This window comes from Bacillus rossius, chromosome 12, assembly GCF_032445375.1.
Source record: "Bacillus rossius redtenbacheri isolate Brsri chromosome 12, Brsri_v3, whole genome shotgun sequence".
Classification (NCBI taxonomy): Eukaryota; Metazoa; Arthropoda; class Insecta; order Phasmatodea; family Bacillidae; genus Bacillus; species Bacillus rossius.
Window position 1 is genome coordinate 35,633,347 of NC_086339.1, and position 25,422 is coordinate 35,658,768.

A 25,422-nucleotide genomic window follows, 5' to 3' on the forward strand; every position below is an offset into this window, starting at 1 on the left:
CCCGAACGCAAGCGACTTGAAACTGTGACATGAACTAACACGAAACTACCATCATAGTACACGCCACGAAATAATGCGGGCCATCAAATGTAGTTAACTCGGCACTTGACAGAGAGCGCGCGTTGCATGCAATCGGCGAGATATCGATATTCGACTACATGCGCGCACTCTCTATACGGGAAGCAACATAACCAAACATGAATGATGCCAACTAGCGCTGGCTATCATGTTTATAAGCAGTACACTGCGGCGACGCAGGCGTTCAGATAAAGGAAATAACGTTTAAAAATTCTTTAAAAGAAAATTTACACGTCAGACAACTTCGTATTTCCGTTAATTAAATAAGTGGTAATGTCCAAATAAATATTAGATTTCTACTTTAAAATACATCGTTTTATACAAAAAAGATATCTACACAAAGCAGGACCAAAGACAACATGCGACGTTTACGTCAAAAGTTTTTTTTATCCCAATTTTGATGGCCTAAAATATAGGTGCGACGATTATGCAAGTGCGACAATTATGCTATAAAAGAGGGTATTGATTATTGGGAGATTGCTAGTGTAACTGCAATTGGTGTTGGAACAGCACAACTTTTTTTTTGTTTTTAACTTAACTGTAGTCATGTAGATCCTGGTTTTAGCAGGTGAATTGAAACAGCTAATGTAATGAATTTCAATTCAAGAATTCATTTCACAATAATTTTCTATTCTCATTTGTTTCAGGTGTGCCAGGCTTCTGAAAACTGTTCCTGCAGTAATTATACTCTTGTACACTGTTGCCTGATCACCTGGAAAAAATTTGTTGTTTGTATAATGAGATATTAAATATTAGGTTGTAATAGTTCATGAGGCGAAAAAAACCTGGAATCTGACATTTCGAGGTGTGTGTGTGTGTGAAGGATTGTTAATCATAGTTTCTGATTTTCTGGTATTAACATTACAGATTGAGAACAGATTCTATTATGCTTTCAAGGCATGCTCGTAGTGCCATTTTTTAAGGCCAGCTTAAGTGTTCTTCGAAGAGAAATATTTTGTGTTATTTAATGTGGTTTGGAAAGGATTCAACTACTTGCCATGCTTACAAACTGGGTCACATATTGCACTTTTGACCGCTCTTTGATAGCAACCAACTTGAAATATTTCAAAATAATATTACAGAATTAATTAATATAAATAACCTTATACTGCTTTTTATACACTGATCCTTAATGGTTTTTTTTTTTGTCTGAGATGCCATAAAGTTTGTGTGTTTGTGCATAAATCTTTAACACATCTTTAATACAACTGAAAAAATGGGGCCTGGCCATGTGTTGTATGTAACAGGTAATAGACAGTCAAAAGTTAATACTAAATGAAAATCTTGAAATGCAGAAAAATGACCTCAAATTGGCGGTGCTTCCCCTCCACCACGCGTGATGCATCAATCCTCACTTGGCATAACAAATTATTTGATCCTTTATATCTATTCAGTGGTGTAATTAAATTTTGGATGTAGCTGCAACACCAAACTGTATCCCCCAATTTTATCATTCCTTTTTGGAATTGTCTCCCACTGTGGAAGCAATTTTTAAGATGTATTCACATCAAAAAATGTAAATATAAAGTAATTTATTTGATTTTTGTATGGCCTAAAGTAATTTTTTGTTTGGCTTAGCTGAGGCAGATACAGTAGGCGCAGGATATCTAGAAGCTTGGGACACGTCACAGGTTTACAGTAGTGGGGGTGTGACAAAGGAGGGAGGTAACCATCGAGTCTATATTGAAACTAAAAACATTGACTTCTCACCTGACCTATTCGCTGCTCGCTGGCAATGGAGCGATGCCTTCCATTTCATCACTTGAATAACCCGTATTACAGTCGTCATCACCACTACCACTGCCGCTGTCACTGTACACACCTCCTAGGTTAATAATAATGGGATCAATTTCTATGTCGAAACGTGCATCCCGGTCGTAGTACTCGTTTTCAAGTTTTTCCACGTGCTCGCAGTATGGTCTACAGTCGTCTGCCCCCATACTATTAAATGTTTCTTCGCAGAGCTGTTTTACGTCTTGTAAATTACAGGTTACATTGTGCAATGCCACTTTGCCTTTCACTTTTGCCCATACATTTTCGATGAGATTTAAGTCAGGGTGATATGGTGGCAAACGCAGTGTTGTATGCCCGTAACATTTCAAAATTTAATCTACTGAATAAAGGGTTTGCTTCGGCTTATGCTGCTTAATTATTGCGTAAAGTGTTGGCTTGAACCTGTCATCAGCGAAAGGAATACCATGCTCTTGCAACCACTTTTGCATGTCGTGTTTAGTCGAGTTAGATGTTGGCGACTTATTTATTTTGACGTTGTGATACGGTGCATTGTCTAGAACAACAACAGTATTAGCAGGAATATTGGGTATAAGTATTTCTTTTACCCACTTTTCATAGTTTTGTTGATTCATGTTGTGATGGTAGTCTCCTGTAGCCTGTTAAGATTTCCACATCACTAAGGCATTAGGGACAAAACCATTTGCACCGCCAGCATGAACCATTATTAGTCTTTGTCCTTTAGAAACAGGTAACAGGCTATGGGTCGAGTCATCACTCCAGTATTTCTGTTGCACATTGGACGACAAAACATAAGACTCGTCCTTGTACACAATATTACGATTTTTATTTCTGAAATGATGCTTATTTCTCAAATACTCTACTCACTTCTCTCGTTTATCAGACTTTTCAATCAAAATGAGACGTTGTGACTTAGTTTTTCGCCACCTAAAACCAAGCCTTTTTTTTTAAATTTTCTGTAAAGTTGCATTGCAACCTTGGAAATTAATGTCCTGTTGCAGTTTTATTCGTATTTTTTCCACTGAGGGGACACATTTTTCAGTTACATAAATTATATACAGTTCTGCGAAGTACTACTTGGTCAAAATTATCTCGGTCGTATTTACATCTGTCTCTTCTTATCAGTGGGGATGGTGATTTTTAATTTTTGCGAAATAGATGCAAAAATATGCTAAATTAGATTTTTTTCCGCTATAAATTGCGACATCTAGACTATTCTGAGATAAATGCGAAATCAAGGTAAAAAAACGTAGATTCGTCTTCACTCTACACAATTTATTTACCGATTGTATTTCGTTTCAGTTCAGGATCAAAGAAACTATCATTTTATGGCGTATTCAGCACAAGTATCTTATTGTCACGTCATTCACAACAACTATTGTTCGTAAATATTGAATGAAGAATGGCCATCCGTGCCTCGCGATTGTAAACAAAGCAAAGAACAACTAGCTGGAAGATTATCCGTCATCTTGCAGAGTAAAAGTTTTAGGCCACCATATTGCATTGCGACATCTCTGCTTCGCCACGCTAACAATTGTATGTCCCATTTTCTGGCTGTGTTTCACGTGAAAGCCGCGTTCTTGTGTAGTCTGTGGAAGGTGGTGTGTTTACAAATACGTGCATACTCGTGAATGTGTTGTATACTGTTATTTCTGGTGGTAAAAATGGGACGAAACGTCATTTCCATTCGCGATCGCATAAATGAATACAAAAGTGAACAGTTCTACGAATATTTTAATTTGCAATTTATGTAATCGCCGTCTGGAGTGGGACATCAGGCTGCAAAAAAAAAAAGATTCACTGAGAAGTTGAAGGAAAAAAAGTCAGTAAAACAGCAAGCAACGGTTTCTTTTTTAAAAATATACTTTTCTTCAGTAATGTAAAATGAGAGAATTGGCTAAATCTTGTTTTTAAAAATGCTACAAAATGCTCAATTTCACATTAAAAATGCTAAATGTTATTCTTTAAATGCTATCAATCACCATCTCTACTTATCAGATGTAACGAAAGTACATCCTTCTCCGATGCTCAACTTTTTTGCTTCCACTTTAATTCTCTGCACTGTGCTACGAGACATGCCAGTAGCTGCAGCTGTCCTCAACTGTGCCTATTCTTTAGGAATAGATGGTTCTATAGTTTTAGCTTCATTCTCCATAAATGACAATACATTATAAATTATTTCACAGGCTTGCGAATGCAGTTTCTTCCCTTTCACTGTTGATAATATCGGTGGTAACAAAACACACAAAAAATTAATTTATTTAGCCACGCACTCAAAAGTGTTTCATAACACACGTATTCACTAGGGATGGGGCGACCGAATCCAATATCCGCCGAATCCTAGGGATTCGAAGATTCGGCAGGTCTGATATAGGATTCGTCAAAGGATTCGGTTTTTTACTATTTACGGAAAAAAAATACAGTAAAACCCACGTACGAGGTCCCGCATGGTAGGTTTTTCCGTATAAAGCGTTTAAATTGCCCGAGGTCTCATCATTTACGCCATTAAACGTGTGATATAAAGTTCGTTAAAATTTTTTCTGAAACTTCCTGTCTCAAATAATGGCGCACATAAATATGAAGAAAAGACAAATGAACAACAACATACGAAGAAATATGGATGATGTACCATAACTACAGTACAAATCCAATAGTTATTTTAAGATAATTACCATAATAATAACTATAGATTCTTTGTAGAATACCATAATTACTACAGAAGCATGATAGCTACCATATTTGCACTATAGTTACCGTAACAACCGAGATGTATATTTACCGTGATAGTAATGTATTATTTATTTATGACATAATAAAGAACATTATTGAAAAAAAAAAAAGGATGTTAAACTTTGATATGTACGGTTGGCACATGTTGCTAAGAAATAATGCGATCTGTAAGAATGCAGTACTACTACGAAAAGTGAAAATGATACTCGTGGATTTTTAGGTTATGGCAGTCTCTTTCATTTTTCAGTAATATCGGCCGAAAATTAACAAGCGTACTGTATCGGAAGTCGGCAGAAATGCCGATTCAACTAAATATTGGCAAAATCAGCTTCTTCAATACAGCTCTACATTTAATGACATGAGTATACATATTTCAGACTTCAGGATATTGAAAAAGACTAATTTACATTTAGGTTTATGTGTGTGTTTTTTTTTTGCAAGTGTAAATTGAATGATGTAAAATGCTTTTATTTTTATTACTTTCAATTGATTAAACTGACCAGTTACAGATATTTATGACACTAATTTTGAGGTTAAGCAATTTTACTAAAGCATTCCAGCCAAGCAGGTTGCCAGCGAGAGACGCTTCTCTTCTGCTGGAAACACTATCTCCAATCGTAGAGCTAATTTAACTCCTGAACGTGCAGAACAAATTATTGTTCTGCATGATAGATTAAAGAACAGAATTTAATAAGACTCTGTGACAATCTCTCTCAGAATTATTGTGCTGAAATGTTGAAACAATGTGAATGTACTTTTCAAACATGATTTTTGGTGTTAAGTTTGTTGAAGCTCAGTAAGGACTCCAGAAAAATTGACAAGGATGAAATTTTCCCAAAGATATGTTACATTTACACAAACATATACTTGGTTATGTTAGTTGGATGATATCAGTTACTAATGAACCAATGGAAATAGGTAAGATTCAATGGAAAAAAATGTTATTTTTTTCTAGCAGTGCAAAATGTAAACACACACTGTAAATAGTTACACAAAATTAATAAGCCCACTTCATTTTAATACTTTATTCAAACATTATACTAAGTTTAAGATAAAAATAATTTCCCAAAAGTGTAACTGTACCACAAAAGCTCGAGCTCGGCTCGAAGTAAAATTCTTAGGATTGCAGACCTCTAGCTTATTTATAGAAAAAATCCTAACTGCTAATCTGTACTAAAACTGAAATTTCTCAAGAAAAATTTTTTGTCTTTATATACAATTACATACCAGAAATGTACCAAACTACATGTGATAAAGTCAAGGGACTTTTAGTGCAAGCAGAATACATCTCACTTACATTAGATATGTGGACATCATCTGTTAAAAGATTCGGGTTTGGGTTCAAGATTCTGCAATTCCAGTCTAGGATTTTAGTAGGGATGGGGCGAATCCTGATTTCCTCGAATCCGAATCCTAACTCAAATCCTCGACTGGAATTGCCGAATCTCGAACCCAAACCCGAATCTTTTAACAGATGATGTCCACATATCTAATGTTAAGTGAGATGTATTCTGCTTGCACTAAAAGTCCCTTGACTTTATCACATGTAGTTTGGTACATTTCTGGTATAGCCTAAGTGTATATAAAGACAAAATTTTTTTTTTGAGAAATTTCAGTTTTCGTACAGATTAGCGGTTAGGATTTTTTCTACAAATAAGCTAGAGGTCTGCGAGCCTAAGAATTTTACTTTGGGCCGAGCTCGTGCTTTTGTGGTACAGTTACACTTTTGGGAAATTATTTTTATCTTAAACTTAGTATAATGTTTGAATAAAGTATTAAAATGAAGTGGGCTTATTAATTTTGGGTAACTATTTACAGTGTGTGTTTACATTTTGGACTGCTAGAAAAAAATAACATTTTTTTTCCATTGAATCTTACCTGTTTCCATTGGTTCATTAGTAACTGATATCATCCAACTAACATAACCCAGTATATGTTTGTGTAAATGTAACATATCTTTGGGAAAATTTCATCCTTGCCAATTTTTCTGGAGTCCTTACTGAGCTTCAACAAACTTAGCACCAAAAATCATGTTGTTTGAAAAGTACATTCACATTGTTTCAGCATTTCCACTTTTCAGCACAGTAATTCTGAGAGAGATTTTCACAGTCTTATTAAATTCTGTTCTTTAATCTATCATGCAGAACAATAATTTGTTCTGCACGTTCAGGAGTTAAATTAGCTCTACGATTGGAGATAGTGTTTCCAGCAGAAGAGAAGCGTCTCTCGCTGGCAACCTGCTTGGCTGGAATGCTTTAGTAAAATTGCTTAACCTCAAAATTAGAGTCATAAATATCTGTAACTGGTCATTAAAGTTTAATCAATTGAAAGTAATAAAAATAAAAGCATTTTACTTCATTCAAATTACACTTGCAAAAAAAAAAAACATACACACATAAACCTACATGGAAATTAAAGTCTTTTTCAATATCCTGAAGTCTGAAATATGTTCTCATGTCATTAAATGTAGAGCTGTATTGAAGAAGCTGATTTTGCCAATATTTAGTTGAATCGGCATTTCTGCCGACTTCCGATACAGTACGCTTGTTAATTTTTGGCCGATATTACTGAAAAACGAAAGAGACTGCCATAACCTAAAAATCCACGAGTACCATTTTCACTTTTCGTAGTAGTACGGCATTCTTTCACATCGCATTATTTCTTAGCAACATGTGCCAACCGTACATATCAAAGTTTAACATCCTTTTTTTTTAACAATGTTCTTTAATTTAATATGTCATAAATAAATAATACATTACTATCACGGTAAATATACATCTCTGTTGTTACGGTAACTATAGTGCAAATATGGTAGCTATCATGCTTCTGAAGTTGTTATGGTATTCTACAAAGAATCTTTAGTTCTTATTATGGTAATTATCTTAAAATAACTATTGGGTTTGTACTGTAGTTATGGTACATCATCCATATTTCTTCGTATGTTGTTCATTTGTCTTTTCTTCATATTTACGTGCGCCGTTATTTGAGACAGGAAGTTTCAGAAAAAATTTTAACGAACTTTATATCACACGTTTAATGGCGTAAATAATGAGACCTCGAGCAATTTAAACGCTTTATACGGAAAAACCTACCACGCGGAACCTCGTAAGCGAGTTTTACTGTATTTTTTTTCCCGTAAATAGTAAAAAACCGAATCCTTTGACGAATCCTATATCAGACCCGCCGAATCTTCGAATCCCTAGGATTCGGCGGATATTGGATTTGGTCGCCCCATCCCTAGATTTGAGTTAGGATTCGGATTCGAGGAAATCAGGATTCGCCCCATCCCTAGTATTCACAAAATGAAATTAACACTAGTAACAATTATTATACGACAATGTATTCAAGTCCGGACCGATTACAGTAAAACCATGTTTAATATAAATTAATCACAACACCAAAAGCACACAATGTAGCGAATTCAGATGACTAAGCGCAAACAAAATAGGACAGTCCAATCTGGCAGAATCCTGCACAGAAACTACAGAAAAAGGTTTATATTTTCTGGTCTGATAGTATGAGCCTAACCCAAGCGCTCTGCACATGCGTGGTCACAAGGTTAACCTCCTCCAAGCGCCTGCTTGCCCTGGCTGTAACGGTCACTCAGGTTTCTAGATATAATGTGCCTACTGTACTTCTTGAGGTATAAAGAAAGAAATAATTCAACTGCATCTGATAATATGTCAGACTACTGTCTGAGTAATTTAAAACTATTTTAATATGTTCTCATTTCCAGGAGTTAGTTAAATGTTTCAGTATTTATACAGACTGTTTTAAGTTTTTGGAATAGGACAAATGTTTCGTTTTATCTACTTAATAACAGTATTATTTGTGCACACCTTATTAAAATGCTTATTGTTACTGTGCTATAAAAAAATTTACATCCCAAGAAGTTGTAAATTGTACTAAAAAGTTCCAAAATTGATTTACCATGATTATGTAAACAAAGTAGCAATAGCTGAAGAAAACAGATTATCTGGATCACCAAAAGTTCTGATTAAACAGAAATACAACCTCACCTACAACTTAATTTTAATTTACTACTACAGCATGTACAGACCCAATATAAATCTATGAAGATCTAGAAATCATAAAACAAAACATTTTGTAATTAAATACTATCCAGATTAACCTAATGTACACAGCAGTGGGGCTGGATTAACAAGACTATTGTATGATGTTATGTTGTTGCAATGTCCAATTTTTATCCAGGTTTAAGGAACGAACTCATCCCACAACTCTCAAACCATATTGCATGTGTTTCTACACACTTTACAATCATGGACAAACATGACTACTAAAACACACGTGTCTTGTCTTCAACTTTTTCTTTTCTTTTTGTGTTATACATAGTGCAATGAATAAGAACACTGTACTATTAAAAGATTTTATTACAACATACAGTCACTAAATGGTGACAACAGTATAAATGCCTCTTCGAAAATGAAAAGACAATTCTCTTAACCAACAAACAAAAATAAATAACCTCGGAAGTAATGCTGATGCGAAGGTTTCCACCACTATCGACAGCTCACTTGAAAGATCTGCTGTAAATGCACCTGCTGGAAAAACACGAGTGTTCAGTCTTGTGGGCGTGCTGCTCACAGCTCATCCTTGAAGTCCTCGTCACTGCCGCCTGCTCCGCCCGGGGGCGGGGCCCCACCCGTGCCTTGGTACAGCTTGGCAATGATCGGCTGCACTATGTCCTCCAGCTCCTTCTTCTGTGCCTTGTACTCCTCCGTGTCTGTGTCCTGGTTCTCCTCCAGCCACTTGATCTTCTCGTCTATCGCCTCCTCCATCTTGGTTTTGTCCGCATCAGTCACCTGCAATCAGCAGTACATCAGCCTCCATGTCTGTCCATTACACTGTTATGGACCATTTAAAAGCAGGGGGGAAAACTCTGCAATCCACACATTAAAATCTCATTACAACATACGCGAAAACCTCAAATTTGGTACTAAATAATGAAAGTACTTTAAAAATAACTTACTAAATGTGAAACATCAAGCCAAAATCTTAATGCAAATACATTTAAGTAGGAGTGCAAAAGCAGCATACCTCGGGAAATGAATTGCAGTGTCTATATATTATGCTGATGTATTTTCGATCAAAATTATATCCTATTCATGCAGAAACACTGAGCTAATCAAACGTAAAAATAAAAAAACTTGACACTGAAGGCACTATCATAAGCCTCGTGTTTACATTTTTTTATATTTTATAATAATTAACACACAATATATATGCTCAAATAAAAAAATACAGTGGGTACTTTAAGTGTAGATAAGATTAACTAGTAGGCCTAAAAACATTGTGAAAAACGCAACGTTTATAGTCGGCAATGAACATTTTAAATAGCAAAATATACATATTCAGGGTGTCTACCAGATCTAGTAAATTAAATTCCCTGATTTTTCCAGGTTTTCCAGGTCTAAAACTGAATTTTTCCAGGTTTTCTTTAACAAAATTACAACATTCCAAGAAACTGAAAAAAAACTGCATAATATTACATTGACGGGTTTCAAAGTATTTCAACTTACTTAAATTAGTAAAAAAATTACCTTCTTCCAAACGTGGCCAAAGTGACTCAATTGATGGCAAATAAAACATTCTGCTACAAATATTTCACACACTTCCTTTTGCAAAAAACATTAGTAAAAGGAAGCTCCCATCAATTTCGCAGTGAATCAACTTTTGCGTCTATTGCACTTACTTCAGAACGAGCCAAATCCAACATTCAAGCCTTCTTCAACTGCAATGCCTTGATCTCTTAAACTCTTCTTTTTTCTGCCTTCTTCTTGTCTGTAGCTTCCTTTTCTTTTTGTTTTGTTTGCAGGGCTTCCTTACGCCTACAACTAGCATTTCTTACATACTGTAACATGGACTTGGTGATATCAACATGCTCTACACCTCCAGAACGTTGAACAAAGTCTGTCTTTTTGCGATCAGTATTTCTTCCTGCAAGTTTTCTGTCAGCAGATTAGAATTCACTGAAAATCCTCTTTCCAATGATGCATTTCCATGGGAAAGTACCAACACCATCCTCACAAACTTTAGAAGGCCTGTTTTGGAAGCTACTGTATGTGCCTTAAGAATGAGCATCCACAAGTGATCAAGGCGCCCGTCTTCTCGAGAAAAAGATGTGAACAGTGCTGCAGAATCTTGCGAGGAACATACCAACTGATATGATCACTCAATGTTATCAGCTTCTTGTCCTGATAGCCACCTGTTTTGAAGACAACATTCTAAACTGTACTTCACACGCTGTTTCCTCACGCCCGAATTTAAAGCCACAGACGGACATAAGCAGGAAATTCCCTTGGTAAGATTGTACTTCAGGGGACTTTTGTCTTGAAGTTTTTTTTACCATAACCTTTAGACAAGTCCTATCATTTTTCTGTAACAGGACAGACTTTTCTGGTACTTTCTCTTTCTTGATGGCATGGCGTACTGCATAACCCAACTTGATATTGTTAGCAGTCAATAGATTTTCCTGGTTATCTACATCCAATCGAGATAATTGCATTTCTCCCTAAAGCTCTTCAGTACTTCTGGTTTCAAAAACTTTCCTACCAAAGCTAATAAAATGTCTACCAGTGAATCATAGAGAAAAGGTGCCATGGGTGCTTCACTTTGGAACATTGTGAGAAAAAATTCCAGCTCTGACGCCAAAAAGTGGAAGAATGTCAATTTTACTTATAGATTATCTTCAAGAGCACTTTTCACTACACTGAAAGAGAGAGATGAAATAGAAACTTCACTAACCAATTTCTTTAGGTGGGGTAACGTTTTCATGGCACGCTCAGCAACTGCAGTATTCCATCTGATTGCACAAAATTTCTTGGGAAAAAGCTCTGATCTAGTTATTCTAATGTAATCTGCCCTCCTTGCAGGTACGTGCTTAAACAAATAGTAACTGTGCCTCAAAAAACTAACGTCTCATTGTGTAGCAGAAATTCCAGTTTTGAAAGCACCATGGACCGTATGAAGCCCACAGCTACCAATTTCTAGCAACAATGGCGAATCTTCACCAAAAGTGTCTGTGATATCTGTTTTCAAAGATAACAAAAATGTCCAGTTTACGTTGAGGGCATCCATAGATACTTAAAATTAAATGCACCTGTCGGTATAATCTGAACGTGGGAAGCACATGCTGCAGCACGTACGTCAGCAGGATAACAGACCATCTTGAACCAGTTTGTATCACGTGATTTGACGACTCTTCCGAATCTGATGGTAAATAAAAGAAAATGGACGTGGGAACTGTTCGTTATTTGCCATTCAAAAATAAAAATGGGAGGGGATACACATGATGCCACGTCAATGCAAGCTGATCAATAAACAAAAAACATATTGCCAACTACAACCTACCAAACAAAAATTCCCTGATTTTTAAAAAAATTCCCTGATTTTTCCCTGATTACAAAATTCCCTGATATTTCCAGGTTTTCCAGGGTCAGTAGACACCCTGCATATTGTATAACACGAAAAGATGCTTTTATTTCTAAACATGTACCGTATTTACTCGCATATAGATCGCACCCATAATTTGAGGTCTTTAATTTGGTATTTAAGATTCCCCCCATATAGGTCGCACCGGTAATTCATTACCCATACGCATTGCACCACAGTAAAAAAAAAATTTAAAAAAGGGCCGCAAATTGATGAAAATTTACCGTCAATAGCGCTCCGTGCGCGGAGAAAGGTCATTGTACTCTATCAGCTGTTGTTACGGACGGCGTAGCCGCCGGCTGGCTCTCCTTTCCCCTAGCTGCGCATGCGCAGTATAACTCACTCAACGCTCCGCCCAGACTCGTCACCTTCCATCAGCAGCCAGCCAATAGATGCAAGCTTAGCGGAAAGAAATTAAAGCTCCACCTCCCGTGTACCAGTTTTGTCCAGTTCTAATACCAGTTTATTGGTATACGCACCAGTTTTCTCGCTGCCGTGACATGTTCAAGTTTACGTTCATCTTGATGTCTTGATACCAATAATTAATTAATTATGATCCCCAGAAATAAATTGTTAGTTTAAAAAATATGTGTCAACTGTACAATACTTCCGAAATCATAAAATACGTATAAAACAGTTACCAAGACTCAGCTCATTTTATCTTGTGAAGTTTGTCTCGTACCAGTATTTCGGCTAAGTTGTGACAAATACAGTATCAGAACTTAACTATCAGCCACGTTTATACATTCGTGAGTTTACGTTTTCCCCTCGTACATTTTAGATTGTCTCCTGCTATAATTACTCGGACTTTTACATGCCTAGGCTTAAATTATTACATGTTTAGAAATAAAAGCAACTTTTTATATTATGTTATAAAATATGTATATTTTGTGATTTAAAATGTTATGCCGACTATAAACGTTATGTTTTTCACGATGTTTTAGGCCTACTAACGTGACGTAAATAGCGGGATGGATTCGATTTTTGAGACGTAATTCGCGTGAAAGTATTGTATTGGACTAAATGGGAACTAAACAGGACCTGAAGAATATAGTGCAAATAACGGGAAAACGTAAATAACGGTAACGTAAATAAGGGGTTTCGCTGTATGTGTACATTGTATATAAATTTGCCTATACCTATATAAACTTCTTTTTCACATTTTAAAGCAAAATATTGCAAAAAAAAATTCCTCAATAATTTTAAAAAATTTTTTCTTCATATATAGGTCGCACTTCATTTTTTCCCCATAAAATCTGGTAAAATTGCTGCGACCTATATGCAAGTAAATACGGTAAGAATTTAACCGTAGGTGTGTTAAAGTCCGAGTAATTATAGCAGGAGACAATCTAAAATGCACGAGGGAAAAACAAACTCACGAATGTATAAACATAACGGGAATGTCGGTAATATTACATGGCTGCTTGCAAGTTCTGATACTGTATTTATGTCACAACTTAGCCGAAATACTGGTACGAGACAAACTTCACAAGATAAAATGAGCCGTGTCTTGGTAACTGTTTTATACGTATTTTATAATTTCGGAAGTACTTATTGTACAGTTGACGCATATTTTTTAAACTAACCATTTATTTCTGGGGATCGTAAATAATTAATTATTGGTATCAAGACATCAAGATGAACGTAAACTTGAACATGTCACGGCAGCGAGAAAACTGGTGCGTATACCAATAAACTGGTATTAGAACTGGACAAAACTGGTACACGGGAGGCGGAGCTTATATTTTTTTCCGCTAAGCTGCATCTATTGGCTGGCTGCTGATGCATGGTTACGAGTCTGGGCGGAGCGTTGAGTGAGTTATACTGCGCATGCGCAGAACAGAGAACAGAGAGCCAGCCGGCGGCTACGCCACGCCGTAACGACAGCTGATAGAGTATAATGACCTTTCTCCGCGCACGGCGCGCTATTGACCGTAAATTTCCATCAATATGCTACCCTTTTTTAAATTTTTTTTTACTGTGGCGCAATGCGTGTGTAATGTAGCCCATATTTGTTCTGAACACTGCAGGATGCGACTGTATTTTAATTAACATATTTCTTACAATTTTTCATAACTTTTTTTCCCCTGAAAATCTGTTGTACGTACGAACCGGGGGCCGTACGAGTGAGGTTTTACTGTATTTAGATATAGACTTAAGAAAAAATATTTTAATCAAGTAGGCAAGACTTTTTTTTGCATTTTCCTTTTAAGCTTAAACAAGAGAAAATAGAGGCACCTATTACAAACATTTAAAATGAAATCATTCTAAAATAAATTTTGGATTCTGATGTATCCAGAAACAATGCCTAGCAATTCTATAAGATGTGCATATCTGGTGAAATAAGTACAATATCAGAGAGATTTTGATACATTTGAATCCAGTGATAGTTTGCTAGAAAGGGTGCCAAGTATATAATCATAAAAAATGTGTTGATAATGAAAATGAAATGACAATTTTTAACCATTTATTCCAAACATCGCAAACGGCAAACACACCAACCTTGGCACCAAGTTTCTCCTTGTCGGCCAGCTGGTTCTTCAGCGAATAGGCGTACGACTCCAGCTCATTGCGGGCTTCGACGCGCTCCTTCAGCTTCTTGTCGTCATCTGCAAACTTCTCTGCGTCCTTGATCATCCGCTCGATGTCCTCGGGGGTCAGCCTGTTCTGGTCGTTGGTGATGACGATCTTCTCCCGGTTGCCCGTCCCCTTGTCCTCCGCCGACACCTGGCCAGAACACACGCATAAACACCAGCTCCTCCCACACCTAACCAGACCATCTGGAGTACATGGCTGGGCCGAGCTTTGGGCCTAACTCAAGCCACCAAATTTTTTTTAACCTTAGTTAATAATGACTACCAAAAATCATTAAAGTATAAACAATTTTTTTAATAACTCTTACAACATTTACATAAGTTATTTTCCTGATTAGGTTCGACCTTTCAGTACCCTTAACAAGACGTCATGTATCAAAAATCATGTTTATTTTTCGCTAACCAAGTAACAGATAGTGTTAATATCAAGATGTCCTATTGCAAGTATTCTGATTGTAAATAATCAATCTCAGGCTTTTTTGGGCAGGCAAAAATGTTACATGAAACAAATTTCTGTTTATGCTTCAGCAAATATAAAGATGGCTTGAAATTAACAAGCCAAAGTTTAAATTAATTTTAAAAGTTGCTGGATTTTCAAACCAATTATAAAGCACAGACTGCAGTTTTAAAACTTGCAACACTTGCTGAGCCACTCACCTGCAGAATGCCGTTGGCATCGATCTCAAAGGTGACCTCGATCTGGGGGACTCCCCTGGGTGCCGGGGGTATGCCTGTCAGATCAAACTTGCCGAGCAAGTGGTTGTCCTTGGTCATGGGGCGCTCTCCCTCGTACACCTGCGGCACACCAGACACTTCCCTGCAGTGGCCACGCCCTTCTGAGCTACATGCTCACATTCAAACAAGAGCTGGACGGGATCCCGATTGTCCAGAAAAAAAACACAGAAGGCAAGTTAGTTTTTCCCATTTTCCGTATGATGGGTTTGAATAAAAGGGAAACCACTACATATTTCATTTTTATACCTGGTTTTACGCCACTTTTTTTTTGGCAATTGACACAACATTTAAAAATATGGTCATTTCTGAAGTGGTGAAAACTTTTGCTTTATGAAAAAGTAAAAAAAAGTGAATATTAAAACTGAACTAGCTAATCTTATAATTTTACACTTTGCAATTTAGTTATTTATAGTTTACATAGAAGGACATAACTGTTTAATGGTATGAAACATTTCCTGTACATGTATTCTTTTTAACGTTGAAATTATTAGTATGTAAATCATTTAATTATTTATTAAACAGGAATACAAAGTTCTCCGGTGTGTAAAGTCTTGGACATTTTCAATTATCTGTTCCATCACCGCTGTGAATTGCATATGAAAATATAGCCGGAGATGGATGGCACCATGTTTGGCTGAGTGGTGCCTGTATAGTGTGTGCACACATATTCTAGTGTCAATATCTATAACTAGAGCCAAGATTTTATGGTGTTATGAAAAAGGACTTTTCATCATTAAGAATTGTGGATTTAGTCTTTATCGTCATAAAAAATTAAAACACATGTAATAACATGTACACACCTAGCAGAGCTGCCTTGATCAAATGCTTCAATAATTTGTGGTTAGACTTAAAATATGCACATTAAACAATACTATGTTGAGAGTACATAAAAAATTAACAACTAAAATATTCAGTATTCTTATGCAGGTAAGTACTGTTCCTGAGTTCAGGAGAAAGTCTAAATTAATTAAAATAGAAACAACAGTTAAACTTTTGTTCTATAAATGCAATATAATTAAGCTCAGGAAAAAGCCACCATTGTCAGCAGTTCAGCATTCTCTGGTTTTAGAGATCTTCTTCTGTCACAACTACAGAATACTTAGAAAAAGATCTTTCTGAGTCCACATTCGTTGCAGGTATCCATATTAACTTTAAAGCAGCAGCTGCAAATTCAGGATAATCCGCTTTCATTTTACATAGTATGTCCACCATGTCTATGTAGTTCACATGCGGTTTCTTCTGCTCTTGGGAAACCAGGTTTTGGAGTGTTATGTAGCCTGTCGCTACAGAGGTCTTCTGCACCTTGCAAAGGAAAGGTAGGTTCCCAATATGTTTCTGGAATTCTTTTTCCTCCACACGAATGTTTCCTACATTTTGAGGATTCATTAGAGCGCTGATTCCCAGAAATAGTTGACGAGATGGATCAGTGTTCACCAGATCAATCAGTTTTATAAGACTGAGTTTAGCTGTGTTCTTGAACTGCTCTTTAAGGGCTGCAGAGTTTTCATTTCAGCCAAAATGTCTTCAACATTTTCAGGAAATATTCCCTTAGCCAAGACATCAAGAGTAGTTTGCAGTTTACTCAATTTTGTGCACAACTGATGAGCAGTAGGATACTTTGTTCCTTGAAGAAAATTAATTAGCTCTACAAAGGTGTTACAGTTTTGAGCCACAAATGTAAGAGTGGCCTCAAGACATTGTAACTCTTCCTTCTGGAGTCCCTTGATATATTTAACACCAGAGTTATCTTCGCTAAGCTGCTCAAAGAATTCCATAATGTCGTGCAGATGGAGTGCGAGGTATGATACAGATTCAAACCATGTGTTCCAACGTGTAACAACTGGCATGGGGAATAACTTGACCAGAGCCTTGTTTTCTCCATGTTTCTGGAGAAGAAATTGAAGGTATGCATGCCTCCTCTTTCTGGTGTTAAGAAAGGCCATCTTTACCTTACAAACGAAGAGGTTCAGTTCTTCCAAGTTGTTTTGCCAGATCTGCCCAACAATGTTTACTTTATGGGCCCAACATTGTATGTGGTACATGTGGTCACCAAATACACCTTCAAGGGTGCCAGCAGATTTTGTCATGTACCTGGCACTATCTGTAACATACACAATTATGTTTTCTTCCTTGACTTCATATTTGGAGCATACATCAATCACTGCCCGAGAACAACAAACATCATTTGCTGCATCAAGGACACAAGAAGCCCCTAAGATATCATGTTCAGCACCTGGTTTCAGAATTTTAAACAAGATGTTGAAAACACAATTATTACTCTTGTCAGTGGTTTCATCTGCGAGTATGACCACATCTTGCCCCAAGAGCTGCTGCTTGATTTCCACTTCTTTTTTCTCTCTAAGTAGGGGAATGTACTTTTTCCTCATCCAATCCGCTGTTGGACGATCACCAGCACCACTTACATGCTTCTGCATCCATGCAGTCAGCTTGCTGTTGTCAAGTTTCTCAAGAGGAATACCTGCAGCTACAAAGGCTTCAACAGTTTCGAGAACAAAATCTTCCTTTTGTTTTTTTGCGCATATGCACCACTCCTGCTTCAGGGATTGAAAGCAGTAGTTTCAAAGTGCATGGGAATCGTTTAGCTTTTACATGTTTGTCCCTAATTATGTGCTTGTTTACCGTGTCCTTACGTACATGCTCCAAACTGCAATTACAATATTTACAGAAAAGTATTTTTCCATCACTGACATATAATCCCTCATTCTTAAACTCGTCAGCACGCGATGCCGCAGTAGCTTTATTTTTCGGCATGATTAAGAAATTTAGCTTTCATTTATGCACTTCATTTGTAAACAAAGCCCGGAGGTACCAAAAACTAGTATTTACTAAAGTTGTAGCGAAAAAATAAACCGCGGGAAGCCTACTTTTTACAGGCGAGAGAGCCATATACTCAACCCGAAGTAAAAGGTTAGGTTATGTCAGGTCAGTAAAATAAATGTTTTTATTTATTTTCCGGGAGGGTTGGGTAGGTAAGCGTTATTTAAAATATTTAATGACCGTAAAATAAATAAATCCTTGCAATATGGTGCTTTTTCATTAGCGATCGGAAAACTTCGATTATGTTACGATTTTGGCTCTCTCGCCTGTGAAGTGTGAAATGAAAATGAAGGCTTCACTGTAAACTGCTTATTCAACAAACACACAAAATTGCGTTACAGTGAAATTTCATTAAATATCAAGTGATCATTAAATATCAATGTTTGCTTTTATTTTATTTTCATACGTATTTATTTAATGAATGCAGTTTTTGTTCACGTGTATTTTTCAAAGGATACAGCAAACAAGACGCCGAGATTTTTCACGTTGTGTTTGTTAACTTGTTAATTTTAGTTTACGATCGTCAGTTGTTAATATTGCGTGATCTCTAGTGGCTAGATGCGTTTAAAAACCCTAACCTAACTCCAATAACGATCTTTTTTTTTGTTCGTGAAATCGTCAATTTTTGTGATATCTTGTAATTTTTTAAGATGAATAATTAAAGCATTAAATAACCATCACACTGCAGTTGGATGACGACCATTTCTTCTACAAACAGATACGGAATTTTTGTCAATCAACCAATAGTCGGTAGTTAACGATTTAAATCAATATTGAGGTGTTTATTTGTGGTTAGAAAACATTTCGCATTTTTCGCGGTTTGGGATGAATTTCGCGTGAAAATTCGCGATTTCGCATAAAACCATGTAATCTTGGCTCTATCTATAACTCTCTGATTGCATTCAGCACGCGCACTTGTCTAGAGCCTAATAAACTATATTTGACAGCCCGAGCGTGTGCCACGACGATAGTTATCAGTGTGCCACATTAGTTAGTTTCTTGGGGTTCCTACAGCGACACTACAGACGTGAATAAGAGCACCAGATTGGAGTGGCGCGCACCTGTATGGTGACGGTGTGCTGGTTGTCGGAGGCCGTGGAGAAGATCTGGGACTTCTTGGTGGGGATGACGGTGTTGCGGGGGATGAGCTTGGTCATGACGCCGCCCACAGTCTCGATGCCCAGCGTGAGGGGGTTCACGTCCAGCAGCACGATGGCATCCGTGTCCTGCTCCCCGGACAGCACGCCCGCCTGCACGGCCGCCCCGTAGGCCACCGCCTCGTCGGGGTTGATGCCGCGCGACGGCTCCTTGCCCCCGAAGAACTCCTTCACCAGCTGCTGCACCTTGGGGATGCGCGTGCTGCCTCCCACCAGCACGATCTCGTCCACGTCCTTCTTGTTCATGTCGGCGTCCTCCAGGACCTTCTGCACGGGCTTCATGGTCGACCGGAACAGGTCCTGCCCAAACACACAGCCGTCCGCGTGTAGACCACGTGCACAATCATCACGAGTGTTTCACGGCCAACAAGACGTTCGTAGTTTGACTCACCATGTTGAGCTCCTCAAACTTGGCCCGGGTGAGCGTCTCCGAGAAGTCGTCTCCCTCGAAGAAGCTCTCGATCTCGATCCTGACCTGGTGGCTGGCCGAGAGCGCGCGCTTCGCCTTCTCCACTTCACGTCGCAGCTTCTGGACCGCCCGGTTGTCCTTGCGAATGTCCTTGCCCTTCTTCTTCTTGTACAGCTTGATGAAGTGGTCCATCACCCGCTGGTCAAAGTCCTCTCCTCCCAGGTGAGTGTCGCCATTTGTGGACACCACCTGCAAGACACACCTGCGTCACACCGCTGCTTCCCACTGCTTCAACACCAGTAATGTATCTTTTAGTTCAGAACTAGAGCTTTGCATTTCATTTCATGTAAATGATCAAACCTATCTATAACCTCTTTTCCACTTTTTAAAGCAACTAAATTACAAAATTAAAAGGAAAAAAAAATGATTCAAACCAAAATATGCAACTTAGCATGTAAAAGATCACAATGACTTACACAGCACACAATAATGCTCAACTTTAGAGTATTATAAAATGGTAAAAAAAGTTTCTTAACAACTAATGTTTGAAACCTACTATTAAAACCCATTAGTGGGCCACAATATAAAAATTTTACTAACACAAAAAATAAACATAACTCTTCCCTCCCATACATTTAGTCATCGCAAATTCATGCAATCATTTATGTTTTATAAAGGAATTTTTTTAATCATGTTAGCTATTTTGGTTATCAGCAAATCTGCCTATCATATTGAACATGAAAAGTTGTAACATCAAATAACTGAAGTCCAGCAAATCTGCACATCTGACTGGGACTTAACTTCAGAAAAGGTATTTCCCCACAAAGAATTGGGTTTCTCCCACAGAATAGGGATTTACAGTACTGTCTGGAACTTCTTACAGAAGAGGAATATTTTTTATTAATAAATTTACTTCCTCTTTTTATTTACTGTCTAAAATTCAGTAATTAATTTAATCGTACAGGAGTATTTAGCTGGGTATAATTTAAAAACATATTTTGATCAATATATATTTTTTTATTCCCGAAAATCACAAGAAAGATCAATAAGCCGACTTTTGTTGCTATTTGAGTGGAATCAGACCTTTCATGGAAAAAAAATTTAAGATATTCTATTCAAAAATAGATTTAAAAAACACTTTTTTTTTTATAAGAACCACTTGGTTTTCCCCAAATAATTGCATCATGGTTCTTTATCATCCAAAATGTCAAAACGCCAACGCTAGTAACGGACCTCGAACACGCCGTTGTCGATGGTGAGCAGGGACACGTCGAAGGTGCCGCCGCCCAGGTCGAACACCAGCACGTTCTTCTCCCCCTCGCGCTTGTCCAGGCCGTAGGCGATGGCCGCGGCCGTCGGCTCGTTGATGATCCTCATGACCACCAGCCCGGCGATGGTGCCCGCGTCCTTGGTGGCCTGGCGCTGCGCGTCGTTGAAGTAGGCCGGCACCGTCACCACCGCGTGCGTCACCTGCCGACACACCGCGCACCAGTCCGTCCCGGTCCTCCGTCCTCTCGCCGTCGACGACCGTGAATACCATCCCAGTTGCAAGTGAATGGTTCATTAACAAAGAGGAATTGTCTTAACAAAAGTTAAATGTTTTAAAGGGTTTGTAATTGCCCTGTAAATGATTTTATTCCCAAATTTTCATATCTTTTCATGAATATACACAAATTTGTAGTAATTTAATTTTTTCTTTAATCATAACAATAAGGGCCCAAATGCATAAATAGTAATATCCTGAAGCATAGGTATTGTACATTGTACTATATGTAACAGTACACTATATGGACTTCAGCATTACAAATTGTTGTATGTGACCGCAGATAATTAAGGTAGCGCTTGAGCGGCAGTGGGAGGCAGAGTTGATACAATTAGTATTTCCGTTTGATACAGATAGCATTTGAAAATTTATACATCACTAGTTTACTGCATTTTTTTTCAACTTAAAGAAAAATTTATTGATATTCAAACCTGTTAGATAAGAAACTAGAATTTTTTAAAGCGGATCAAAATGAACTCATGTCACTGGTGTAAAGCAAGAACATAAGATGCTTGAACCTCCTGGATTGAACATATGCACTGTTTAAACCAGCAATTTATTTCAGAGACAGCCAGAAGCCAAAATCTGAATGAATAATCTGCTATGATAAAAAGAATATATACCTTCTTGCCCAAGTAAGCTTCAGCAGTTTCCCTCATTTTGCCGAGCACCATGGCCGAGATCTCCTCGGGGGCAAATGTCTTGTCTCCCTGCGCCGTAGACACCACGATGTGCGGCTTGCTGTTCTTCTCTATCACCTGCAGAACACGCACGCCATCAGTCAACACTGCAAGAAGTCATCGTAAAGAAGGCAACTTCTACTTAAAGATTCCTAAAAGTAACAAACAAACTCAATTGTGCGGATGAGGAATCTTCCAGAATGATGAGTTGTCTATCCAATAACCCGAGCGTGACCGCACCTTGAAGGGGAAGAACTTGATGTCGTGCTGCACGGCAGAGTCCGACCACTCGCGCCCGATCAGCCGCTTGGCGTCGAACACGGTGTTCTCGGGGTTGGTGGTGAGCTGGTTCTTGGCGGCGTCACCGATGAGGCGCTCGCCGTCGGGCGTGAACGCCACGTAGGACGGCGTGATGCGGTTGCCCTGGTCGTTGGCGATGATCTCCACCCGCCCATTCTTGTACACGCCCACGCTGCGGCACACACAGTTCGCACGTGAGAACACTGCCCTGCGCTGCCTGGAGGGAGGGCGCATCACAACTGGAGCTGGCCGTTTGTGTCCACGACTAACGGCATATTTTAACTTCAATAATGAATATACTCTCAGTTCGTAACTGTACGTTCCTAGTCCAGCATAACTTACACAAGACAAAGTAACAAGATTACACTTGCTTCTTGCACAAAGGTCTGCAACCGAGCATAGGAAGTCTGTTCAACAAAGTGCATACAGGTGTTTATAATACGTGCCTTGTAGTAAACACACACTAACATTCACACACACACACACACACACATAAAGGAAATATAGAATAGAATGATAAATGCTGGAGAATTTTATATTGTAGACAGAAACCATATTTTCATTAAGGTAGTAATGATTACTTGTTTAAACTGTTACATTAAAGGATACTAAACTGTATAAACATTTTAATTATTTTTCACCTAACCACCACATACAAATATTTGCAAGTGAAGGCCGCTTTAAAATGTAACTGCCTCTGCCCAGCATTCCCAAAAAAGTTGTTTATATTGAGAACTTAACTTGAGTAGGTCTTAAAAACACAGCCTTGTTGAATTCATTTTTTTTTTGCATGTTTGTAAAACCAATATTCCCAGAACACACAGCTGTCAAGGAACATAACATACCATAGCATTAAATCATCTGCCTCTAATTGGGGAATAAACACATCCGAAAATCACAGGCACACAGGCTGACGTGCACACTATTTCCCCCCCCCCCCCCCCCTTCCCCCACACACACTTTTTAAAACTTCAGGCATTATGGCTTTCTCCCATCCCCTCCAGGCTGTTCACCCAGATGGACAGATAAGGAAGAATGCAGATAGAAAGTGACATGGTCCGCACTTTACTGATAGGGCAAGAAATAGACAATACTTAGAGCAAATAAAGCAGTGTGTGACCACTGCAAGACTTTGCAGATTTCAGTCCCCATGTTTGTTATAACTGTGAACCTCTTTTGTGAACTTAATTAGCTGTATACTTTTATACTTGCACACTTGTACAAATGTTTCAGACATTTGCATTCCCAACAAATTTCCTATCCTCAAGTGAGCAGTTTCATTTTAATGCACATAGCAACCACACACACATTTGTTTAATGCATTTTCCACTAGAAGGTAAGAGTGAATTTGTGGAAAAGATGACTAATAATTTTAATCATACTGCACTTTCAGATTGTCTATTCCTCGAACTGCAGATATTTGCTACTACATCACATTGCACCCTACTAACAAACCTGTTTTTATTCCTCTAACAGACTTCCTATTGTTATTTTGTGACAAGCACTCTCTTCCATTCAGATTTTCTTTCTTTGTAGAGTCTTTTTTTAATTTTTATTTTACTTGCTCAACAGATGAGGGGAACTGAAGAGAAGGCATGTTTCCATTATTAATGGATTAATGGCTATTTATAATTCTTTATTTTTTCTGCAGAATAAATAATTCTACCCATGATGTATCATGTTAAACTAGGCATATTCACTGTCCTAAGTTGGTTTGGTCACTATGTAAAAAATTTAAAATATTATTGTAATGTTGATTTGAGCTTATAGTGTTACATTAAATGATATGAACCAATACCAGGCAGCTATATACTAGTAACACAGGTTGAGTGTGCTAACAAAGTGTCACAACAGGATCATGCCTTCAGAATCCAAGGATAAACTGGGACAAACAAAACACAAGCCATACCAAATAGAGAATATACTATTTCTGTAATCAAAGAATCCTTGGAAATACTGCAAAATTCAATGTGTTTGCATATTTCCCCAAAGAAAATGAACAACGTTAACAATTCTAATAAAATTTTAGCCTTTAATTATACTCGTCCATTTCACAACCTAAAATAGTATGTACTATAATGCAATGTAACAATACAAACATTTTGTAATACAATTGCTTATTCTAGTAAAACAAACATGAAATATAAGCATTAAAAATTGCTTACAATTGTAATAGACATTATTTAAAATAATTTCATTATTACAACATCTACATTGACCAAAGCTCAAAAAGTTTTTTTTTTAAAAATACACAGGTAAACAATGTCGGTGACAAATACACGGGTATTGTAATGTAAGCTGTTAACTGTTATTTAAAAACCAGTAGCAATTAAGAAACCTTCCTTTCAGAGTTAATTCTGAAATATATCAAGTACAATGAAAACATGCATTACTATTTTTCGTGGGTAAACAATGAATGGCGACAGCTGCATAAAAGCACAGGTATTGTAATGCAAGATAAAAATTTAATATTTTCACAAGTAGGAATTACAAAACCATACCTTCTGAATAAATTTAGGGATGTGTGTATTGTGTGAAAACAATGTAATTCAATTTTTTTTCCTTCGTTCTAAAAAGCTGCAATATCCAATTATTAACGAAATGACTAAATCTATTTAATTTGAATGAAATATATTTTGGATAGTGGAATTAATATTTGATATGGGATGTTGTCAGAAAGGGGGCACCAGGATGAGTTCTCGCCCGAGTAGAAACTAGCATAGTTACGTTCCTGTACACTGCACCTGTACACATTCGGAAAGTTACAAAAACGGGTAAATATGTAGTTGGGCTGTATTTGCGAGAAAAAAAAATGTTAAAAATCCGAAAATACTTTTATTATATGCTCTTGAACTTCCTCTTTCAATAAACCCGGCGGAGATAAGACAGTCCAAATACTTTAGGAGATATCAAATTTTTTTATTTTCATCACAATACCTGAGCATTCATGCGGCATTCAACATTGTTTCTTGTTTACGAGTATGATTTTTTCTTTTTCACAACGTAGATGAACGACTACGTCATTTTCTACTAATGGCAAAGGAATTGTACCCGCCTCTAACTTAGGTGAGTTTTTAACGTTTCAAATTTTAATTTTTTATTTGTTATTAGGATATTTTTGAGCAAGTAATAAGTAAAAAAAAATTACGTGAGT

General features: G+C 37.4%; 2 protein-coding genes across 11 annotated transcripts in view; one reads left to right on the forward strand and one right to left on the reverse strand.

The window, feature by feature from the left end:
* The window catches only part of LOC134537841 (uncharacterized), an 87,730-nt gene extending 79,152 nt beyond the window's left edge, over nucleotides 1-8,578 (forward strand). For all 10 annotated transcript variants that reach the window (XR_010076055.1, XR_010076056.1, XR_010076052.1 and 7 more), the window contains one exon: nucleotides 726-8,578. Coding sequence is in view for 4 of the 10 variants with exons in the window: in XM_063378700.1 (XP_063234770.1) it covers nucleotides 726-786 (61 nt within the window). In the remaining 6 variants the exon portion in view is untranslated. The remainder of the gene's footprint in view (nucleotides 1-725) is intronic.
* A 355-nt stretch (nucleotides 8,579-8,933) lies between these two features.
* LOC134537840 (endoplasmic reticulum chaperone BiP) overlaps nucleotides 8,934-25,422 on the reverse strand; it is a 31,712-nt gene continuing 15,223 nt past the window's right edge. The window contains exons 3-10 of the mRNA XM_063378699.1: nucleotides 22,209-22,440; nucleotides 21,912-22,046; nucleotides 20,979-21,215; nucleotides 19,728-19,994; nucleotides 19,241-19,636; nucleotides 15,264-15,401; nucleotides 14,515-14,739; nucleotides 8,934-9,383 (exon numbers count right to left, since the gene is read on the reverse strand). Of these exons, the coding sequence (XP_063234769.1) occupies nucleotides 9,162-9,383; nucleotides 14,515-14,739; nucleotides 15,264-15,401; nucleotides 19,241-19,636; nucleotides 19,728-19,994; nucleotides 20,979-21,215; nucleotides 21,912-22,046; nucleotides 22,209-22,440 (1,852 nt within the window). The 3' untranslated portion in view covers nucleotides 8,934-9,161. The remainder of the gene's footprint in view (nucleotides 9,384-14,514; nucleotides 14,740-15,263; nucleotides 15,402-19,240; nucleotides 19,637-19,727; nucleotides 19,995-20,978; nucleotides 21,216-21,911; nucleotides 22,047-22,208; nucleotides 22,441-25,422) is intronic.